Genomic DNA, 24,302 nt, shown 5'->3' on the forward strand with positions numbered 1-24,302 from the left:
GGGAGCTGAGAGCCGCCGTCGTCACAGGGCTAGCGGGGCGCCATCATTGCCTATCTGGCGGAGCGAGCCAGATGGGACACCGGTCTTGTTCTCTACGGCCCGAGTCGGCTCGGGGCAGGGTGATGATGGCGCTTCCTGTTGACGTGGCGGGCCTGTGCCCTAGGTCGGGCGACGTGGAGGCTCCTCCGAAGCCGAGGTCGAGTCTGTCTCCCATGGCCGAGGCCGAGCCCGAGCCCCTGGGTCGGGCGAGGCGGAGATTGTTCGGCAGAGGCCTGGGCGGAGTCCGAGCCTTGGGGTCGGGCGAAGCGGAGTTCGTCGTCTTCTGGGGCTGAGCCCGAGTCCGAGCCCTGGGTCGGGCGGAGCGGAGTTCGTCGTCTTCTGGAGCTGAGCCCGAGTCCGAGCCCTGGGTCGGGCGGAGCGGAGTTCGCCGTCTTCCGGGGCTGAGCCCGAGTCCGAGCCCTGGGTCGGGCGGAGCGGAGTTCGCCGTCTTCCGGGGCTTAGCCCGAGTCCGAGCCCTGGGTCGGGCGGAGCGGAGTTCGCCGTCTTCCGGGGCTGAGCCCGAGTCCGAGCCCTGGGTCGGGCGGAGCGGAGTTCGCCGTCTTCCGGGGCTTAGCCCGAGTCCGAGCCCTGGGTCGGGCGGAGCGGAGTTTCCTATGGCGCCTTTGGCAGGGCCTGACTGTCTGTCAGTCTCACTCTGTCAAGTGGCACTGCAGTCGGAGTGGCGCAGGCGGCGCTGTCCTTCTGTCAGACCGGTCAGTGGAGCGGCGAAGTGACGGCGGTCACTTCGGCTCTGCCGGGGGGCGCGCGTCAGGATAAAGGTGTCAGGCCACCTTTGCGTTAAATGCTCCTGCGACTCGGTCGGTCGGTGCGGCGATTTAGTCAGGGTTGCTTCTGAGAGAAGGCAAGGCCTCGGGCGAGCCGGAGATGTGTCCGCCGTTAAAGGGGGGCCTCGGGCGAGACGAAAATCCCTCGGGGTCGGCTGCCCTTGCCCGAGGCTAGGCTCGGGCGAGGCATGATCGAGTCGCTCGTATGGACTGATCCCTGACTTAATCGCACCCATCAGGCCTCTGCAGCTTTATGCTGATGGGGGTTACCAGCTGAGAATTAGGCGTCTTGAGGGTACCCCTAATTATGGTCCCCGACAATAATTTTACTTTTTTTACATAAACTCTCCTATTATAGTAGTAGAGAAGAGATTATATAAGTGTGGGTTGATTCTAAAGAAATGTAGGATTTTTTTTTGAAAAAATATTGACGTGGGACGACCGAAACTGGTGCTTTAATATAGTAGAGATTTAAATTCCATACCCGTCGTGGATATTAGTTTTTTAGACTATATCCAGTAGACTCTCTATCCCACTCTATATCTCACTCCCTATTTCAAACACCTCTCCGCAAACAATACATCTACAGTACAAAACAGTGTTATACACGCCCACATGCACGACGTTCTGAAGTTGGCCTTAGCTTGCGTGTTTTTTCTTTGGTGGGTGTAGGTTTAGGTAAGAGATATCCAATGGGGGCCATTACCATCTCTACTTGGAATCACTGGAGAGTGTTTGGTTTCTAGGGACTAATTTTTAGTTCCTTTTAGTCACTAAATTATCAAACACAAGGATTAAAACATAGATAATCACTTTTTTAGCCCCTATGTTTAGCAATTTAAGAACTAAAAGGACTAAAATACATAGACTAAAAATTAGTTTTCCTAAAAATCAAACACCTCGTTATTGAATCAATTGTAGAAGTACCTATGCTGTAGTATGTGATTTTGTGACGGCTTTACGACATCGGACCCAGCGGCTTCTGTTGTTGTTGTGCAAGCAATCGGCTGTAAACTGGCGACGACCATCAGGAGCTCGCACGGCCCAAGGCAACCGACAGAGCCCAGCGGAGTTGTCGGCGAAATACACGAGAAAATTTGAAGTTAGGGTTCGACAATAAAAATAAGGGCTCCTAGGCAGCTCTAACTCATACTCATATCGTTTGTTTGCTTGGTTGTATTAGGAGAGAAACTGCATCCACGAACCCTCAAAATACATTTTGTTTGTTTCACTTCTCTACGTATTCAAGCTGAGCGGATGCAAGAAATAACAGCGAGCCAGGCCCGCTAGAGACGCGCTCAGCGGGGTGCAGCCACACCCTGCAATGGCACGTTTTTCGAGAAATCTTTTTAGTTTGTTTTGTTTCAATATATTTTATAAATAAAAGATTTAATCACCAAATTGATTTCATATTTATGTTTCTGACATTTTTAGAACAAAACTAAAATACACATGTTGTATAATATTTAAATATTTATTTATGTACTCTTATAGTACGCGTTCTGATGCGAACAACCAAACACGAACTATATTTGTCCAGAATGCACTAATGCAAACAACCAAACATAAATCTATGCACGAACCTAGCCTGTGCACAAGGAGTCTCACTCCTCACATACGAACCAAGCTAACACCATCCAACAACCAAACAGACCAATAGTGAACCCCTAGCAAACAATCACAAAAAAAAAACAATTTCTCGTCGAGCTAGAGTCGTTTTTGTGTTAGGAGCCAAAGCACCAAAAACATGGTTTCTACTGGCTTCTCTATCATTTCTCTAATACATAATTCAAAATAAATACAAGAAAAACTATTTTACCAAACGAATTGTAAAACGGCTCCGGCTCCGAGTCAGAACTGTTTTTAAAGAAACCGAAGCCTTACCAAACGGAGCCTAAATTAGAATCATCAAACGGGGCCTAAATTAGAATCATTATATGCATTGGTCTCTAGTGTCAGCAGACATACAGACAAGCCTCGTTGTTGTATCTGTTAGCACACAGTACCCCACTTGAACCACATGTAAAACCGACGCACTAGATGGACTAGTTTGGGAGCCATAAAACCGGAAGGGATTGGAGAAACAAAAATCCACTTATTATTCAAATTTTGAATAAGAAGTGTATTTTGGCCCCTCCAATCTGCTCTAGTTTTGTGGCTCCAAACTAGCCCGAAAAGGAGGAACAGTACAGGCACAGCAGGGCGAAATCCGGATACTGCTGCTCGCTGTGGACTCTTCTGCAGCGACTGGACACCAGAACAGCTGCATGTAGCAACGACTGTTCCACACAGCTTTAGCGACGACGTCTCTTGTCGTAGTCATCCTCTTCTTCATCAGAGTCACCTTTCTCGCGAAATCTAGGATTCTTCTCCTGTAAATGAAACGTCGACTGTTTATGAATACCTCTCTGGTCAGGTCAACAAGGCATAATAAGGGGCCATGGCATAAGGCCATCTCCAGTAGGTCATATGAACTGTCGCGTAAAGTACTGTTTTGCACTCTAGATTATACTGTCTTTAGAGTGAAATTTGAAATAGGGAGTGGGATAGAGAGTGAAACAGTGAGTCTCCTGACAAGGAGCATTGCTAATACCGCTGGATCAGAGTCGGGCGCTCTCTTGGACTCCTCTGGTGCTGACCGGTCATCGCTGCTCCGGTAGCGTTTCCGCTGGTAATCTGGAGACTCATATTGTGTTAGTGCGCAAAAACAGACACACACAAAAAAATAGATGTGTTACCTCCTCTGTCATTCCTATGAGAGTCCCCGTATCCTCTCTTCCGCTCACCTCTCTCATCTGCACATTAAAATAAGATGGCAGATTTATGTCCCTACATATGGTCATGTTCAAGAATATCTAAAGATAAGAATATAATGAGAAAAAACTACTCAAATGACTACAATGGCCAACTAACGACCAGAATGATTGCAAATTATAAAGGGGCAGACCCAATACTCGAGGCTCACACATGAGTGGGGTCTAGGGAAGTATTGCAAATTATAAAGGGGCAGACCCAATACTCGAGGCTCACACATGAGTGGGGTCTAGGGAAGTGATAAACCGAGGCAAGACTTTCCCCACAAATGCGGAGAGGCTGTGGTCAACTAAAAGAGGAGAGGAGTAAAAGTGGCCACCTAGTGTTTGCCACTAGGGTAAAAGAGGGATTGGACTGTGTAAAGAATGCAGAGGTAAGAGGAGTAACAGTCTAATGGAACTGGGAAAAGGTAAAATTGTTTCAGATATTCCAGCAAACATTACATGTTGAATCAACCAAAGTTGTTACTATACAAGCCCCTAAGAACTCAATCAAAGACCAAAACCATAGGCGTCACAAAACAAATGTAAATTCATGGAAAATTATTCTCAAAAGAACATAATCCAAATAACATCCAACTTACAGGGAGGTGGTGCATTTGGTTGGAAAGATCCACCATAGTCAACTAGTTCTCTTTGTGCTTCTAGTTCCCTCTGAACCATCTTACCGTAACCACCTCTACGTTTGATTCATTAAGGAAACTTGGTAACTCCTGAGAACAGTTGTTGAACAAAGGAAACATGCAAAGGTACACCATAATCAAAATTGCACCAGTAAAAGGCAACAGGCACAGAGAAACATGTAATTTTATAGCTGAATTTAAGTTGATACCAGGAGGTGTGGGGCATTTATGGAAACATCATATGGCTTTCTATATTCTATAACACCAAATCGGAATGGAGTAAACTGTAATAGAATAGCATCGAAGGATATCAGGATCATAATCTGTACGGTACTCATCTCTCACCTATGAAATAAACAAACAATATATAAGCACAAAGCATGTAGAAACCTGTGTATATTTGTTAGAATAAGATCAAGGCACTACTTGTCCACCACTTCGTCCACGGCCCCATTGCCTGCCTTCTTCAAAGCCCCAATCGAAATCAACACGGATTGGACGATCGTCAAGCATCGTTCCACTGATGTATTTGACAGCATCTTCAGCATCCTCCCTGGAGTAGTACCTGGAAAGAGAGGATCAAATTGCAAAGGCGTAAACATGGCCATTCAAGCAACAGATACTAACAATCAAACCAGACTAATGTGGTATTCTTGCAATGCGCAGATAAGCAATGTGTGCACAGCAGAATTTCTTTTTTTTTCCAAAATTGATAACTATGAATCTGTAGCTTCTACTCCATCCGTCCCAAATTATAAGATGTTTTGGTATTCTTAGATTCATAGTTTTTACTATGTATCTAGACATAACACATATCTAGGTGTGTAGCAAAAGCTATGAATCTAGAAAAGCTAAAATGTCTTATAATTTGGAATTGATGGAGCATAAAACTAACAGAATAGTTTTATCCAGAGAACGCAAACTGAAACTGTCAGTTTGCATCTCTAAATTCAATAAACTATGCTCCAGTTACAAAAAAAAGGGCGTACCCAGTGCCGTAGGCTTCCCACACTGTGCGGGGTCTGGGGAAGGGTATCTTTAAACGCCAAGCCTTACCCGCATAATATGCAGAGGCTGGGGCTCAAACCCGGGACCTTCCGGTTACAGACGGTAGGCTCTACCGCTGCACCAGACGGTAGGCTCTACCGCTGCTCCAGTTACAAATAAAAAAATCAATGATTCCCACCCCATGAATATAGAATGACACACATGAACCACATCAAACTAAACATGGAAACACAAACATAAAAACTTTGCAAGCAGAGGAAAAAAGGGCTTACTGCATAGTTGTTATCAGTTTAGCAAAACATCAGAACAAGTAACATTGTATTCCTCATTGTAACCCTTGATCTCTCACTCTATAAGTATGGAATCAAAAATAATTGCACACCCCAATAAATCCTAAGGAATATTTATACTCAGATTGGAATGTGTATACCTAAATATCAGTGCTCATGTGTATACCTACATATCAGTCCACCAAGCGCAGAAAACAACTGCGGCACAAGCTTATAAATATAAAAATTCCCAAATGGCCTCTGAAATCAGCAGTTTGGAACATTATATGTTATCAAATCCCAGTTCCCACAAAAACTAATAAATTAAACCACACACTAACTAGAGAGCGCACAAGCCAACAGAGGCCATAGCAGCACTTGAAGATAATTGCTTAAGGGGTGGGCGGCAAGATATAAATACATATAGACTGAATTTGTTTTTGCTCACATCTACATGGTAAAAGTTGCGTTTTCTAAAAAAAACTTCTGCGGGGCTCCACCCCTGAACTAAAACAAAGTAGATGAATGAAATTATTTCATATTTACCCCACCCTGGATCAGCAGTTGAGCTCCATCCAATCTATTGCAATATCCTATGGAATGTACATGCTGAAATAGCACAGTTCACTATTCCTGTTCTAGGCATCTCGCATGTTCCTGGCGGCAATAAATTTCATGAAGCAATGTCCAATTGCAACTAGCAGATGAACAGCTCACACTACCACACTACTGAAGGACCAAATCAATACATAAAGAGGATTGGAAATTCATCTACTCAGCGTCCAACTGCATCAAACTACACACCAACAGAACAATTGGGGCAATCTTCACTTCTAACTAAACTAGGGCGAGGACTATGTTCCTGTAAATTGAAAGAAACTACAGCACCGAATCCGAAGTCATCGAGCACAAGAACAAACAGGAAATGCAACGCGACGCATCAAGGAAGAAGAAGAGGTCGCACAGTACGAAGCAGAAACCGCATGGGGTCTTAGAGTTCTTGTCGAGCCCCATGATGATCTTCTTGATCTCGCCAGCGCGGGAGAAGAGCTCGTAGGCCTGCTCCTCCGTGGTGTAGAAGGACATATTCCCAATGTACAGCGTTGTCGACGCATGCAGCGTTGCCTCATACTCCTCCTGTGTGCCCTTGAATCGGCGGTCCCTGTACGCTGAGAGCTTGCTCGGGTCCTGGAGGCAGCAGGAGAAGCCGCGAAGAGCCGCGTCAGCATGGCGGAGCGAGGGGGCCCGGGTGCTCGTGGAATTAGGGTTTCGGGGATCCGTACCTTGAAAAGGGACGCCATTGTGGGCGGCGGCCGCCGCTGCGCGTGCTAGATCGAACTCTGCGTTCAGCAGTTGAGTTGAGGGGGTTTGGCTCGAGTGAAGAAGAGTCGGGCGTGGGCAATTTTTTTTTATTGCCTCATCCTTCCGATTCCACTACTAAATTATAATATCTGAACTCACATTCTCACACATTACTTGGATGTTTGGTTCACTGCCTAATTTACCACATTTTACCACACTTTTATGCTTAAAATTAATTCTTTAGTTTGAACTAACTTTAGATAAAATGTGATATAGTTAGCCATAAACCTGTCGGGTACCCTAATTAGGGGTACCCCAACACTCCTAAACACGGCTGGTAAGCATCATCAGCACAAACTGTAGAGACTGATGGGTACGGCTCAGGTCAAGGCCTCGTCTACCAAGGGACGCAATCTCGCCTCGCCCGAGCCCGGCCTCAGACGGGAACAGTAGTCTCGGACGAATTCACGCATCGCCCGAGGACCTCCTCAGGCAGCGGGCGCACCCTCCGCTCGCCCGAGGCCCAGCTCGGGCAGGCTTCGTCGAGAAGCAACCTTGGCCAAATCGCCTCACCAACCGACCGAATCGCAGGCGCATTTAATGCGAGGATCGCCTGACACCTTATTCTGACACGCGCGCCTCAGTCGGCAAGGTCGAAGTGACCGCAGTCACTTCGCCCTTTCACTGACCGATCTGACAGGAAAACAGTGCCGCTCACCCGCTCTGACTGCTGTGCCAGCCACCCGGGCAAGGCTGACAATAGCAAGTTCAGCCTCGGGCGCAACAGGAAGCTCCGCCTTGCCCGACCTTAGGCCTCGGCCTCGAGAGGAGGTCTCCGCCTCGCCCGACCCCAAGACTCGGCCTCAGCCTCGGCCTCAGGAGGAATCGTGTCCTCGCCCGACCCCGGCCTCGGCCTCAGGAGAAGTCTCCGCCTCACCCGACCTTGGGCTCGGACCGACCGCGCCACAGGGGATACATCATTACCCTACCCCTAGCTAGCTCAGGCTACGAGGGAACAAGACCGGCGTCCCATCTGGCTCGTCCCGGTAACAGGTAATGATGGCTCCCCGCGTGCGTCTATGACGACGGTGGTTCTCAGCCCCCTACGGAAGCAAGGAGACGTCAGTAGGATCCCAGCAGCACCGCCAGCTGTGCTTCTACAGGGCTCAGGCACTTCTCCGACGGCCACGTTATCGCATAAACAGGGCTCTAGCACCTCTCCGACAGCCACGTTGGCATGTACACAGGGCTCAGGCACCTCTCTGCCAGACACGTTAGCGCATAGCTACACCCCCCATTGTACACCTGGACCCTCTCCTTGCATCTATAAAAGGGAGGTCCAGGGCCTTCATGCGGGAGGGTCGCGCGGAGGGACGAGCAAACGAACAGGCTCACTCTCTCTCTCGCGAACGCTTATAACCCCTACTACGAGCACACCCCCCTGTGCGAGATAATACGAGCCGTGTTTCCCCTTGTGTTCCATCTTGCGCCAACCCATCTGGGTCGGGGCACGCAGCGACAAATTTACTGGTTGGCTTACGGACCCCCCCCCCCGGGTCCGAAACGCCGACAGTTGGCGCGCCAGGTAGGGGCCTGCTGCGTGTTAACGAACAACTTCCCGTTGAGTTCCAGATGGGTAGTCTTCAGCCCGGGACGGTGCTCCGCTTCGGGAGTCTCGAGTTCATGTCCCTCGACGGCAGCTACGACATGGTACTCCTCCCCTCGCAGCGCGACAGCAACAACAACGGTCGTCAGCTCGCCCGACGGCGGTGAACTCAACGACGTCTTCCCCCCGTGGCGGAAGAGCAGCATCCGGGTTTGCCCTGCCACCCTCCTCGCCGCAGGAGGAGGAGACAGCGCAACCGTGGCCAGGCAGGAGGTGGCACCTCGTCGGCTGTCGAGCGAGTCGACGACGCCGGCACCCCAGCGGGGGACATGTCGGGTGTTGCCCTCGTACCTGAGACAACGACGGATGTCGTTTCCCCGCAACGTGCCGACCCCAAGCAGACTGATGACGCCAGCACTCTCGCGAAGGACTTGCTGGGCGTTAGCCTCGTGCCTGAGATAACGGTGCAGTCCGTCCCCAACGCGACTTCCCCACCGTCCATCGACCAAGAGGTATCGTCCGTTTTCCACCCTGTGCCTTTTAGATTCAGCTTCGATCCACCAAGCGACCCCGCTGCGGTGAGCGCTTTCGTAAAGGCGTACCCTAACCTTCCGGGGTACCATATGTGGTCATCCTGGGACCGACTGACGGTCGTCTCAACCTACGGGCCCCCGGGTTCCGAGGAAGAAGACGACCCCGACTCTGGTTGGGATTTCTCCAGGCTCCGTGATCCCAGTGCCATGCGAGACTTCATGACCGCATGTGACTACTGCCTCTCCGGTTGCTCTGATGATGGCCACAGCCTTGACAACGAGGGTTGTGGCCCAAGTCGCGAATGTTTCCACGTCGATCTAGGAGGTCACGATGAAGGCAACCACCTCGGTATGCCGGAGGATGACGATCCCCCTGTGCCTGCTTCTCGCGTTGACATCTCGCGGGAGCTAGCTGTGGTCCCAGTCCCTGCGGGGGGTCAGGACACACAGCTCGAGCAAATTCGTGAGATGCAGGCCAAGCTCAACGAGGAAGCAGGGCAACTTGTGCAGCTCTAGCAAAACATCGAGCAGGAGTGGGCAGGCCGAGCACTCGCCGGAGAAGCACGTCATCAGGCTCGGGACGTCCAACGCCGTATCGTTAACGATGTTAGGGCAAGGCTGCCCCCGGCCTCCAGTGGGGTTGGCCAGAATCTAGCTGCAGCGGCAATACTACTCCGAGCAATGCCGGAGCCATCCACCACCGAGAGGCAGCGTATCCAAGGAGAACTCAAGAATCTCCTGGAGGATGTTGCGGTCCGACGGGCCAAAAGCTCTGCCTCCCGAAGGCAAGGGTGCCCCCCGGAGCATCGCGCAACGACTTCCCGACTCGTGTGGGAGGCCTCGGTTCACACCGGGCGCACGCGGGACGGGACACCTGCAGCCCCGGGTCGCCTCAGAGACGAACAACACCATCGCAACCGTCGAGCCCGCCTCGACGAGAGGGTGCGCCGAGGCTACCACCCCAGGCGCGGAGGACGCTACGACAGTGAGGAGGATCGGAGTCCCTGGCCCGAACCACCAGGTCCGCAAGCCTTCAGCCGGGCCATACGACGGACGCCGTTCCCGGCTCGGTTTCGGGCCCCGACTACCATCACCAAGTAATCGGGGTACACAAGGCCGGAGTTGTGGCTTGCGGACTACCGGCTGGCCTGCCAGCTGGGAGGAACGGACGACGACAACCTCATCATCCGCAACCTCCCCTTGTTCCTCTCCGACGCTGCCCGGGCCTGGCTGGAGCATCTGCCTCCCGCGCAGATCTCCAACTGGGACGACCTGGTCAAGGCCTTCGCTAGAAATTTCCAGGGCATGTACGTGTGCCCTGGGAACTCATGGGATCTCCGAAGCTGCCGCCAGCAGCCATGGGAATCCCTGCGAGAGTACATCCAACGGTTTTCAAAGCAGCGCACCAAGCTTCCCAACATCACCGACTCGGATGTCATCGGGGCGTTCCTCGCCGGCACCACCTGCCGAGACCTGGTGAGCAAACTGGGGCGCAAGACTCCCACTAAGGCGAGCGAGTTGATGGACATCGCCACCAAGTTCGCCTCTGGTCAGGAGGCGGTCGAAGCCATCTTTTGGAAGGACAAGCAGCCTCAGGGACGACAGCAGGAAGACCTCCCCGAGGCGTCTGTCTAGCAGGGCACGAAGAAGAAAGCCAAGAAGAAGGCGCAAGCAAAGCGCGATGCCGCTGACGCGGATCTTGTCGCTGCTGCCGAGCACAGGAACCCACGGAAGCCTCCTGGAGGGGCCAACCTGTTCGACAAGATGCTCAAGGAGTCGTGCCCCTATCACCAAGGTCCCGTCAAGCACACCCTTGAGGAATGTGTCATGCTTCGGCGCTACTTCCATAAGGCCGGGCCCCCGGCGGGAGATGGCAAAGGCCAAGACAACAACAACAAAGAGGGCGACAAGGCAGAGGAGTTCCCCGAGGTCCACGGCTGCTTCATGATCTACGGTGGGCAAGTGGCGAACGCCTCGGCTCAGCACCGCAAGCAGGAGCGCCGGGAGGTCTGCTTGGTGAAGGTGGCGGCGCCAGTCTACCTAGACTGGTCCGACAAGCCCATCACCTTCGACCAAGGCGACCACCCTGACTGCGTGCCGAGCCCAGGAAGGTACCCGCTCGTTGTCGATCCTGTCATTAGCAACGCTAGGCTCACCAAGGTTCTCATGGACGGAGGCAGCAGCCTCAACATCATCTACGCCGAGACCCTCGGGCTCTTGGAGATCGATCTGTCCACGATCTGGGCCGGTGTGGCGCCCTTTCACGGGATCGTCCCCGGAAAGCGCGTCCTGCCCCTTGGGCAACTCTATTTGCCCGTCTATTTTGGGACTCCCTCCAACTTCTGCAGGGAAACCCTCACGTTCGAGGTGGTCGGGTTCCGAGGGACCTACCACGCAGTGCTGGGGAGACCGTGCTATGCCAAGTTCATGGATGTCCCCAACTACACGTACCTCAAGCTCAAGATGCCAGGCCCCAACGAGGTGACCTGGAGTGCCTCTCCAAGGAGGTGCCTGATGCGAAGCGCCATGCCAGCAACTTTGAACCAGCTGAGGCGGTCAAGTCCGTCGCCCTTGACCCCAGCAACGACGCCTGCAAGCAAGTCCAGATTGGCTCCGAGCTCGACCCCAAATAGGAAGCAGTGCTCGTCGACTTTCTCCGTGCAAACGCCGAAGTTTTTGTGTGGAGTCCCTCGGACATGCCCGGCATACCGAGGGATGTCGTCGAGCACTCACTGGATATCCGAGTCGGTGCCCGACCCGTGAAGCAGCCTCTGCGCCGTTTCGACGAAGAAAAGCGCAGAGCCATAGGCGAGGAGATCCACAAGCTGATGGCTGCAGGGTTCATCAAAGAGGTATTCCATCCCGAATGGTTAGCTAACCCTGTGCTGTAAAGAAGAAAGGTGGGAAGTGGAGGATGTGCGTAGACTACACTGGTCTAAACAAAGCATGTCCGAAGGTTCCCTACCCTCTGCCTCGCATCGATCAAATTGTGGACTCCACTGCTGGGTGCGAAACCCTGTCATTCCTTGACGCCTATTCAGGTTATCACCAAATCAAGATGAAAGAGTTCGACCAGCTCGCGACTTCTTTCATCACACCTTTTGGCATGTACTATTATACTACCATGCCATTTGGCTTGAGGAATGCAGGTGCAACATACCAAAGGTGCATGAACCACGTGTTCGGAGAGCACATCGGCCGAACGGTCGAGGCTTACGTCGATGACATCGTTGTCAAGACGAGGAAAGCCTCCGACCTCCTCTCCGACCTTGAAACGACATTCAAGTGTCTGAGAGCGAAAGGGGTGAAACTCAATCCCGAGAAGTGTGTCTTTGGAGTCCCCCGAGGCATGCTCCTAGGGTTCATCGTCTTCGAGCGGGGCATCGAGGCCAACCTGAAGAAAACCGCGACCATCACCAACATGGGGCCTATCAAATATTTGAAAGGAGTACAAAGGGTCATGGGATGCCTTGCGGCTCTGAGCCGCTTCATCTCGCGCCTCGGCGAGAAAGGCCTACCCTTGTACCACCTCTTAAGGAAGGCCGAGCGCTTCACTTGGACCCTCGAGGCCGAGGAAGCCCTCGAAAACTTAAAGGCCTCCTTACAAACGCGCCCATCTTGGTGCCCCCGCTGCGGGAGAAGCCCTCTTGATCTACGTAGCCGCAACCACTCAGGTGGTCAGCACCGCGATCGTAGTCGAGAGACGAGAAGAAGGGCATGCACTGCTCGTCCAGAGGCCGGTCTACTTCATCAGCAAGGTGTTATCCGAGACCAAGATCCGCTACCCACAAATCCAGAAGCTACTGTACGCAGTAATTCTGACACGGCGAAAATTGCGACACTACTTCGAGTCTCATCCGGTGACTGTGGTGTCATCCTTCCCCCTGGGGGAGATCATCCAGTGCCGAGAGGCCTCGGGTAGGATAGCAAAGTGGGCATTGGAACTCATGGGCGAGACAATCTCGTTCGCTCCTCGGAAGGCCATAAAATCTCAAGCCTTGGCGGACTTCCTGGCTGAATGGGTCGACACCCAATTGCCAACAGCTCCGATCCAACCCGAACTTTGGACCATGTACTTTGATGGGTCGCTGATGAAAACAGGAGCAGGTGCGGGCCTGCTCTTCATCTCACCCCTCGGGAAACATGTGCGCTACGTGCTGCGCCTCCATTTTCCGGCGTCAAATAACGTGGCCGAGTACGAGGCTTTGGTTAACGGGCTACGCATCGCCGTCGAGCTAGGGGTTCGGCGCCTCGACGCTCGTGGCGACTCGCAGCTTGTCATCGACCAAGTCATGAAGAACTCCCACTGCCGCGACCAGAAGATGGAGGCCTATTGTGACAAAGTTCGGCGCCTGGAAGACAAGTTCTACGGGCTGGAGCTCAATCACATCGCTCGACGGTACAACGAGACTGCGGATGAGCTGGCTAAAATATCCTCGGGGCAGACAACGGTTCCCCCGGACGTCTTCTCCAATGACATACATCAACCCTCCGTCAAGATCGACGACACGCCCGAGCCCGACGAGACCTCGGCCCAGCCCGAGGTACCCTCGGCCACCGAGGGTGAGGCCTTGCGCGTCGAGGGAGAGCGGAATGGGGTTGCGCCAAACCAAAACTGGCAGACCCCGTACCTGCAATATCTCCATCGAGGAGAGCTACCCCTCAACAAGGCCGAAGCTCGGCGACTGGCTCGGCGTGCCAAGTCATTCGTCTTACTGGGTGATGAAAAGGAGCTCTACCACCGCAGCCCCTCGGGCATTCTCCAACGATGCATATCCGTCGCCGAAGGACAAGAGCTGTTGCAAGAGATACACTTGGGGGCTTGCGGTCACCACGCAGCACCTCGAGCCCTCGTGGGAAACGCCTTCCGACAGGGTTTCTACTGGCCGATCGCGGTGGTCGACGCCACTAGGATTGTACGCTCCTGCCAAGGGTGTCAATTCTACGCGAGACAGACGCACCTGCCCGCTCAGGCCCTGTAGACAATACCCATCACCTGGTCGTTTGTCGTGTGGGGTCTGGACCTCGTCGGTCCCTTGCAGAAGGCACCCGGGGGGCTTCTCGCACCTGCTGGTCGGCATCGACAAATTCTCCAAGTGGATTGAGGTCCGACCCTTAACCAGCATCAGGTCCGAGCAGGCGGTGGCGTTCTTCACAAACATCATCCATCGCTTTGTGGTCCCGAACTCCATCATCACCGACAATGGCACGCAGTTCACTGGGAAGAAGTTCCTAGACTTCTGCGCGGACCACCACATCCATGTGGACTGGGCCGCCGTAGCTCACCCCATGACGAATGGGCAGGTGGAGCGTGCCAACGGTATGATTCTGCAGGGACTTAAACCGTGGATCTACAACGACCTCGACAAGTTTGGCAAGCGGTGGATGAAAGAGCTACCCTCGGTGGTCTAGAGTCTGAGGACGACGCCGAGCCGAGCCACGGGTTTCTCGCCGTTCTTTCTAGTCTATGGGGCCGAGGCTATCTTACCCACAGACTTAGAATACGGTTCCCCGAGGACAAAGGCGTACGACGACTGAAGCAACCAGACCAGCCGAGAAGACTCACTGGACCAGCTCGAAGAAGCTCGGGACGTGGCCTTACTACACTTGGCACGGTATCAGCAGTCTCTGCGACGCTACCACGCCCGAAGGGTCCGGTCCCGAGACTTCCAGGTGGGAGACCTGGTACTTCGGCTGCGACAAGACGCTCGAGGGTGCCATAAGCTTACTCCTCCCTGGGAAGGGCCATTCATCATCGCCAAGATTTTGAAGCCCAGAACATACAAGCTAGCCAACGATCAAGGCGAGGTCTACAGCAACGCTTGGAAAATCCAACAGCTACGTCGCTTCTACCCTTAAGATGCTTCAAGTCATTCATATACCTCGCTTTCTTTACATACATAAATAAAGTCTAACCGTCAAGGAAGGATCAGCCTTGCCTCGGCAAAGCTCGACCCTCCCTCGGTGGCTAGAAGGGGGGAACCCCCTCTGCGTCAAAATTTTCCTCAGAAAAGTCTTTTGCCAGAATGTCTTTCGTGCCGTTTCGACTGCTTCGATAGCAGGGTCCTAAAAACGACGAGAGTACACGTAAGTGGCAAGGCCGACCGAGCCGAGGGACTCCTACGCCTCCGGGATACGGATACCTCACTCATCACCTTCCGCGAAAAGTAACTCACGCTCGGATAAGTGATTCTGCTACCGAACAAGTCCTAACACTTGAAAACTTTTCTGCCAGAACGACTTTCGTGCCGTTTCGACTGCTTCGATAGCAGAACCCTAAAAACGACGAGAGTACACGTAAGCGGCAAGGCCGACCGTGCCGAGGGACTCCTACGCCTCCGGGATACGGTTACCTCACTCATCACCTTCCGCGAAAAGTAACTCACGCTCGGACGAGGGATTCTGCTACCAAACAGGTCCTAACACACGAAACAAGAGGAAAGAAAACACAGCTTTATAATCTGGCGTTAAAATGTTTAGGCCCCGGTGGCCACGAAAAACATATGCATACTACAGACAAACTGTTCTTGCAGGTTCAGACATCGGCAGGGGGAGGAGCAGCGCCCTCGGCGTCATTTCCACCCTCGGCGGAATCTGGCCCGGCCTCAGATGGCGACACGGTTGGAGGGATCTCCACCCCGAAGGAGGACGCCGGCACCACGCTTGGGCCCTCACGGCCAGGTTCTCCGCAAGGGTTCCAGCCCGAGTGGATGCCTCGGCTGGCCGCTCCGTAGCCTCGGCCAGCTGTCCCCCGAGGACCTCAGCCCGGCTCACGGCCTTGGCAGAGTGACTCCGGGGTTGGTCCCGCTCGCGGATGACCTGGCCAAGCTCCAGCCGCCACTGCTGCACCTCCTCGGCCTGGGAAGCCACATGCTCCCGGGCCGACGAAGCCTCTTTTCGAGCTGACTCTGCCTCTGTCCACACCGACACCGCTGCCTTCAGCTCCAGCTCATCGCAGAGCGGCCGAAGGTTCTAAAACTGAGCAAGAGAAGCCTTGAGCGGCAAGGCCGACCGAGCCGAGGGACTCCTACGCCTCCGGGATACGGATACCTCACTCGTCACCTTCCTCGCAAGGCAACTCACGCTCGGTTAAGTGGTTCAGCTAGCCGACAGGCAAGTCCTGGTGCTCGAAATGAGGAAGAAACACGACATCACGCTCAAATGCCCAAATGTTCAGGCCTCAGCGGCCACATTGAACAAACACCCATACTCAGCGTGCCATTACAAACGGGACTCCGGTTCCACTCCCGCAGGTATGAACAACCTCCACACCAGAGGGTCTGCGGGACAAAAAACTCCAGTTGGCTCGCCGGCGACCGCTACACCAACAGCGCGGCAACGACCTCCGTCTCGGGCGGTAAGACAACTGCAGCGATGGCCTCAGGGCAAACGCTGCTGCTGAAGGGCCCTCGTTCACGTCCCCTCACGGGGGATGAGAACCAGCCATTAAAGCCAAAGAGCCAGAGGTCCGGAGCGCAGGTGGCACTAACGGTCTCGTCGGCGGAAGCAACCGCTTCGGCAGAGGCAGCCTCACCTATGGCGACCACCACCTCAGCGCCGACGACGGCGGCCACCTGCCACCAACACTGCACCAGCGAGCGGCGGCCGCCCCAAAGCGCACCGGCAGGTCCTCACTCTCGCTCTCGCCACAAGAACGAGAACGGGACCGTCCCGTAACACGAGTACCGCCCTCGCGGCATACGACGTGTTGCGCGACCCCCCGATGCAGCCGGCGACCGTCGCCCGGGTGGAAGACGGACAACTGCACCCTGTCCAGGCAACAACAGTTCGCCTTCCCTCGCATGACTGGACGACGCCTCCTCCGCAGAGCTGGAGGATGCCCTTCTCCCCCGAATGCCGGAGGAAGAAGCGGGTCGCCAGCCCACATGGAGGCAGGCCCCAACTCGGTGCGCCCCCTCCCTAGACCAGATAATGAATATCCTTGAAGCTGAGGGTGGGGCAGAGGCCGCAACCCAGCTTGCTTCTCCCCACCACAAGGCTGGTGATCATCCCTACGGATGACCATTGGTGAGGGACTGCAGCCAGGCTGCCTAATGAAAATCCTTGAAGCCGAGCAATGTCTGAAGAGCGCCAACCCTCGCGGGGTCGCGCTCTTCCAATGGCAGCAAGACGAAGGCAACACGGGTGCACCCCATTCGGGGGCTCGGAAGGTGGAAGGGCGCAATGCATGAGGGGAGTGCGGAGGCATGTCTACTGCCCAGGGGATCGATCCCTTTTTAAAGGCGGCTCTCCCCACTCGCATTCCAAGCGTCACGAGCAAAGTCTCCATCGATGAGCTCCAGGGTTCCCTCCCTCCGGCGCGGGGGCTAGGTCCCACACGTCATGCGGGCTAACCAGAAACGGAAGAAGCCAAACCACTGCATGCGAAGCAGGTAACCGCCCTGCGGTTATAAGCGTTCCCCCATTCTCACCGAAACCTGCGGGCGAAAGGGCGGACGACCATGCAGGAGGCGTGCAACCGCACCACGGTTGTGCACCCTTTCGGCTTCATCGCATCCGGTGGGTCAGCGTGAAGGCCCGGGCCCGCATGTCATGCAACCGGCGCAACGGTTACTGCGTGCAAGGAAACCACACCGCCACTCGCGCCAATGTCGCGTCTTCTCGACTATGGAACCAGTGTTGCGACTCGAGGCAGCCCTGCGCATGACCCAACAGTGCCAATCGAGCACAACGATCACGAGTCAGTCAGCCGCGGGGGGAGGCGCGACGGTCGATATGGCCAAAAGCGGACTGGCAGTAATTGCAGCAGCAGACGGGCGGAGGCAGCGGTCAAATCACCTGCAGGCTCGCGTCCCCTCCTGAAGCGGCAGGAGAGCCCTCTCCCACGGCATGAAGACGACGCGCCCGTGTTCCGTTCCTCGAACGGCTCGCGCACGCGCAACGGCCGCCCCACGAGTCGCCCGTCCCGACGCATTAACTCCTCGGCAGGGCAAGCGACACCTTTGGCAGGCGAAGCGGGCGTCGTTTCACCTCCGCCATAATGACCGCGTCAAAAAAGGTACGCCACGCCATTTAAATTCGTATCCTTTTCCTCTTCCTCTTTCTCTCTCTTACTACAGGGACCAGGAAAGGGGATATTTCGAAAAGGATCCTTCTTGGCGAAGGAAACGGGCCCCCGAGCCCTCCTACTGATCAGGGGTTTGAAGGCTGGCCCCTCGGAAGGGTTCGACAACTGCCCTAGAGCACTCGGACTCCGCACCCATTACTGATCAGGGGTTCGAAGGCTGGCCCCTCGGAAGGGTTCGACAGCCACCCCAAAGCACGCAGAGGAGGGATGACTCTGGGTACGTCCGTTACATGGCCGAGGCTCGGGCTACGCTCCCGAGGTACCCTAGGACATTTCCGAGACCAGCAGGAGCGATTTTGTAACGGAATCCCACCGGAGGGAGGCATCGAGCCCTCGGACCCTATCGAATGGGTCCGGGTCTGGCAAATCACCTGCAGGTACTTTTGGAGCGCGCCTTTGGACCACTAGCCGACCCTTATCGAACGGGGCACGTGCGTCCACTCGGATTACCCGTTAGCAACTCACTGGATACACCATGTTCGGTGCCCTCCGAGGGCAACATGGCGCTTTCCCCCCCTTCCTCCTTGCGGAAAGGCGACGAAGGGGCGTATAATAAAAGTCGAGACAATCCTTGATCGTCCTCTCGCTCCGTGCAGAGGCTCGGGGGCTGCTCTCGCAACCCGGCTACGGCCAAACCGTTGACAGCGTCAACAAACTAGCCTAAAAATTCGGAACCTGACCATGCACCCGGGCTACGACCAGGCCGCATGAGGGAACAACAAGGCCGACCGAAGCATCACGAAAAGCATTAAGACCTCAGAGGAGTCAAACCACTCCTCCGAGGCCTCGGGGGCTACACCCGGCGGGTGTGCTCGCGCGCACCCACCGGAACAAAGTATAACCGAGAAAGGCCGGTCCCCTCGCAAAAAAGTGCGGCAAAGCCTCCAAGCGAGTACCAACACTCCCTTTGAGGCTCAAGGGCTACTGTCGGGTACCGTAATTAGGGGTACCCCCAACACTCATAAACACGGCTGGTAAGCACCATCAGCACAAACTGTAGAGACTGATGGGCACGGCTCAGGTCAAGGCCTCGTCTACAAAGGGACGCAATCTCGCCTCCTCAGCCTCGGGAGGAGGTCTCCGCCTCGCCCGACCCCAAGACTCGGCCTCAGCCTCGGCCTCGGGAGGAATCGCGTCCTCGCTCGACCCCGGCCTCGGCCTCAGGAGAAGTCTCCGCCTCGCCGGACCTTGGGCTTGGACCGACCGCGCCACAGGGGATACATCATTACCCTACCCCTAGCTAGCTCAGGCTACAAGGGAACAAGACCGGCGTCCCATCTGGCTCATCCCGGTAACAGGTAATGATGGCTCCCCGCGTGCGTCCATGACGACGGTGGTTCTCAGCCCCCTACGGAAGCAAGGAGACGTCAGCAGGATCCCAGCAGCACCGCCAGCTGTGCTTCTACAGGGCTCAGGCACTTCTCCGACGGCCACGTTATCGCATACACAGGGCTCTAGCACCTCTCCGACAGCCACGTTGGCATGTACATAGGGCTCAGGCACCTCTCTGCCAGACACGTTAGCGCATAGCTACACCCCCATTGTACACCTGGACCCTCTCCTTGCATCTATAAAAGGGAGGTCCAGGTCCTTGCGAACGCTTGTAACCCCTACTACGAGCACACCCCCCTGGTGCGAGATAATACGAGCCGTGTTTCCCCTTGTGTTACATCTCGCGCCAACCCATCTAGGTAGGGGAACGCAGCGACAAATTTACTGGTTGGCTTACGGACCCCAGGTCCGAAACGCCGACAAAACCAAACAGTACATACGCTGCATACGCCAAACGCATACGCAGCGCACCAGTTGAGTTGAGGAGGTTTGGCTTGAGTAAAGAAGAGCAGGGAGTGGGCAATTTTTTATTGCCTCATCCTTCCTGTACTAAGTTATAATATCTAAACTCACACACTACACACGTCAAATGCACACGCAGCACACCACCACACACACCTACTCTGTGAGCTAGAACTATAACCTGCAATGACGAACACGTTTCTTTGACCATTGTGTCACATCTGCGCCCACTAAAATATTAGAGGGAATAAAACCCTAGGGTGGAAAATCCTAGTACGAGTGGAGCTCGAACCCAGGACGTGTCGTTCCGCCACCAGGGAACGGACCAATGGAGCTACAGCTCGGTTCTCGGGCGTTGGCAATTTTGGCGACTAGCGAATGCCGAAGGGGACAAATTATTTCTATTAAAACTCAGGTGTTGTTTGGTTATACCATTTTGCTAGGTAGTCCATTAACAAGAGTACTTAATAGCGACAATCCATGTTTGTTTTATGTTCACTGTAACCGAATCATGGTGGAATCTGTTGCTGGCCTATATAAACTTGATAACGCTCATCTCCTAGGCTAAATGATTACTGAAAGAGAAATGGTCTCAAACATTGTCTATAATCGATTTTTGTGTTTGACGACCATCACAAACTTTATGGACTAACTAGTTTGCCTACTTGATCTTTTCTCAGGTGCATGAAGTTCATATACACATACAAGGAAAATGATATTGGGGCAATTCTACAAGTTTGGAGCAAAATATATTTGCAACAGCCTGTGGCGCACGGGGCAGTGTCCGGTGCCCAGGCTCGCGCACCCAGCGAACTGTCCGCTCTCGGGAAAACGTAACGCTCCTCGGCTAAAAATCACCTGACTGTCCGATGTGTCACTGAACTATAGATGGCCAATAAGCACGAGGCCTGCGAGCCTGGCACGAAGCCCGCTGTTTGGGCCCGATCCAAGCCCGGCACGGCCTGGTTCTATGCAGGCCCGGGCCGGCCCGACACGAATAAGCGGACCCGGCTCGGGCAGGAAACTAGGCACGGTGGGCTAGCCCGGCACTGCCCGTTTACCTCTAAGCCCATTTTTTGCACTAAATCATGCTTACCGACCCGCTTAGCCCGTTTTCGGTCCGCTTTTCCGTGCTAAACGGGCCGGCCTGGCCCGCTGTGGGCCGAGCTCAGACAGAAAAGTGAGCCCGCGAGCTTATACGGCCCGACCCGGTTTTCTAACCGTGCCTGGCGGGCCGGGCCCAAAACGGGTCGGGCTTCACCGGGCCCGGACCAGGCTGGGCCGAGCGGCCCGTTTGGCCATCTCTACACCGGACTGTTCGGTGAGCCCCCAAAGCAACGGTCGCCTGCGGTCGACTGCACCGCGGTCTAAAGTGTCAGAAGGTCAGAGACAGTCTGCGATGTCAGGTCGCACCGGACCGGACTGTCCGATATGCCACCGGACTATCCAATGCACCACAAGGGCAGGAGAATTCAACGGTCAACTACTCCAAACCCCAACGGTCGGCTGACGTGGCACGCACCGGACAATGAACAGTGGAGTCTCCGGTGCGCACCGGACTGTCCGGTGTGCCCATCGACAAACAGAACAACCAATGACTTGAATAGTGGTTGGGGCTATAAATACCCCCAACCACCTCCATTCAAGTCGTCCAAGGTTTCCACTCTCTACACTCAAAGAATACACTCCAAAGACACATTCAAAGCCTTCAATCCTCTCCTAGTGCTATAATCAAGTCAAGTGATCAAAAGTGTTTAGTGACTTGAGAGAGGGTGATTTGTGTTTCATTTGTTGCTCTTGTTGCTTGGTTGCTTTCTTCATCTCTTTATAAACTTTCTAAGTGTTTTGTAAAGCAAGCAAGAGACACTTAAGTGTGTGGTGATCTTTGTGGGGTCTTTGTGACCTGTGAGATTAAGAAGAAGCACTCAACTGGTCTAGGTGACCGATTAAGAGAGGGAAAGGGTTGAAATAGACCCGGCCTTTGTGGCCTCCTCAACGAGGAGTAGGTTCTTTGGAACCAAACCTCAGGAAACAAATCGTCGTGTCCACTTGTGTTGATATTCACCATTCAATTTGTTTCTTCACTCTCCTTTCTCTCTAAAGTTCTCTTGCTCACAATATATTGAGTTGGCTCCCAAAGCTATCCGCATTGATTGAGCAACTCATAGCAAGAAGAACTATCTTTCACAATCTGAATCTACTATTATTTATGTCTAATCCTAACCCCGGGTGAAGTACGTGTTCAAAGTTTATAATTTTTCAGGTTTTGCCTATTCACTCTCCTCTAGGCGACTTTCAATTATGTTGCCCTCTACACTCTAGAAACGTTGTCTTGATGACAACCAAACAAATCATGTAATCAATTGCTCCAGAAGTGATACTGTCATGATTAGATTCCATTTCCATTCCTGTTGCCAGTGGTCCAACCAAACACTTTGTTGGTGGAATTCTAAGTCTCTGAAGCGGTCCACATGGTCAACAAAATCATGGTCGTCCATACGAGTTGGATGTGGATCGTGTCGCGCATTCATTCGTCCCCCTTCTTTCTCTCTAGAATTCTCGTGAGGTCGTTGTTCCTGTCTCCCCGTCGCCCCAGCCTCCATCGTCTGTCGCCTCCATCCCTGCTCTCATGTTCCGCAATTACGCGTTGTGCGGTGATGTTCTAGCCATGGCGTGGGGGAGGACAAGGCCATCGATTCCGGTATGGCCTCGGCATGTCTTCACGTCTCAAAGTGGATCGGCGGCGACAACGTCGTGCAAGCTTCCCCAATGATAACGCCGGAAGTAACGGTGGCTTGTAGCGGAGTCGGTAGTTCTTCTCGTAGTGGTCGCACTTGTAGCGGAGTCGGTAGCCGGCGGCACTACGACTGCAGTGCACATTATGCATGTAACGCCCCGAATTTAAGAGTTGAATTTTTTCTTTATCCAGCACTCCCCAAATTCGGGCGTTACCTTTCCTCTTTCTTTTTCTTGTCGCTACGCCTTGTTCTTTTTCTAAATTTCAAGCGAGAATTAGCTCGATACCTTGTGTAAGTGAACCCTAGAAATATTTTCTTTGGTTGTTGCATCATGCCGGACCATGATTTTCTTGCTTGTGATTGAGTGATTTGTGAAAAGTATTTTGGAGTGGAGTTTAGAACTAAATAGGAAAATGGAAAAGGGAAAAATTTTCCCCTCCCCCCCCGCCCCCACGCGCGCCGTGCGCGCGGCGGTTAGAACCGCCGCCGACTTCTCCCTATGGGCCCCGCCCGTCAGCCGCCCCTTCCCCCAAACCCCTCTCTCTCTCTCCGCGCCCCCTCGCGCACATCTCCCCCCGCCCGACCTCGCTCTCGCTCCGGTGTCACCCTCGCCCCGCGCGGTAAGCCCCTCTCCCTTCCCTCTCCTCCTCCCCTCCCTCCCCTTCTCCGGCCGCCGTCTGAAAGGGAATTAGGCTTACACCTATTTTCCTAATTGATTTTGGTGGTTGAATGGCCCAACACAAATAATTGGACTAACTAGTTTGCTCTAGTCTACAAGTTCTACAGGTGCCAGAGGTTCACAAAAAGCCAATAAAAAGACCAAGAAAAGGGTTCAATAAAAAGAGCAAGGGACAACCGAAGTGTGCCCTGGTCTGGCACACCGGACTGTCCGGTGCACCACCAGACAGTGTCCGGTGCACCAGGGGACTCCAAGCTGAACACTTCACCTTCGGGAATTCTCAGAGGCGCTTCGCTATAATTCACCGGACTGTCCGGTGCACCACCGGACAGTGTCTGGTGCCCCAGGGGAGAGCGACTCTGAACTCGCCACCTTCGGATTTCCGCTCCGCTATAATTCACCGGACATGTCCGGTGCACACCGGACTGTCCGGTGAGCCAGCGGAGCAACGACTACTTCGCGCGCAACGGTCATCTACAACACATTAAATGCGCGCCTACGCGCGCAGAGGAGAAGTGCACGCGCGGGTGGCACACCGGACAGCCAGGCGGGCCCACAAGTCAGAGCTCCAACAGTCGGAACCCAACGGCCAGGTTACGTGGCTGGCGTACCGGACTGTCCGGTGCGCCATGCGACAGCAGCCTCCACCAAACGGCTAGTTTGGTGGTTGGGGCTATAAATACCCCCAACCACCCCACATTCAAGTCATCCAAGTTTTCCACCTTCCAACTACTTACAAGAGCTAAGCATTCAATACAAGACACACCAAAGTCATCAAATCCTCTCCCAATTCCACACAAGGCTTTAGTGATTAGTGAGAGATATTTGTTGTGTTCTTTTGAGCTCTTGCGCTTGGATTGCTTTCTTTCTCATTCTTTCTTGAGATCAAACTCACTTGTAGTTGAGGCAAGAGACACCAATCGTGTGGTGGTTCTTGTGGGAACTTTGTGTTCCAATTGATTGAGAAGAAAAGCTCACTCGGTCCGAGGGACCGTTTGAGAGAGGGAGAGGGTTGAAAGAGACCC

General features: G+C 53.9%; 1 protein-coding gene across 3 annotated transcripts; it reads right to left on the minus strand.

Annotated features, from left to right (window-relative positions):
* Positions 1-2,723: 2,723 nt before the first annotated feature.
* LOC100283725 (uncharacterized) lies at positions 2,724-6,953 on the minus strand. Of its 3 annotated transcripts, none has more exons than XM_035968060.1 (8): positions 6,821-6,953; positions 6,507-6,725; positions 4,687-4,825; positions 4,572-4,605; positions 4,222-4,320; positions 3,563-3,619; positions 3,418-3,500; positions 2,724-3,196 (listed from the first exon to the last, which is right to left on the minus strand). In XM_035968060.1, exons 2-8 carry the CDS (start codon positions 6,665-6,667, stop codon positions 3,119-3,121), a joined length of 651 nt encoding a protein of 216 aa, XP_035823953.1. In that variant the 5' UTR covers positions 6,668-6,725; positions 6,821-6,953; the 3' UTR covers positions 2,724-3,118. The 3 variants fall into 3 exon arrangements, with proteins under 3 accessions (XP_035823953.1, XP_020408963.1, NP_001150096.2); NM_001156624.2 differs by having other exon boundaries at positions 2,745-3,196; positions 6,502-6,725; positions 6,821-6,951; XM_020553374.3 differs by having other exon boundaries at positions 2,724-3,500; positions 6,502-6,725.
* Positions 6,954-24,302: the final 17,349 nt, after the last annotated feature.

The sequence above is a fragment of the Zea mays genome, chromosome 5, assembly GCF_902167145.1.
Source record: "Zea mays cultivar B73 chromosome 5, Zm-B73-REFERENCE-NAM-5.0, whole genome shotgun sequence".
Taxonomy (NCBI): domain Eukaryota; kingdom Viridiplantae; phylum Streptophyta; class Magnoliopsida; order Poales; family Poaceae; genus Zea; species Zea mays.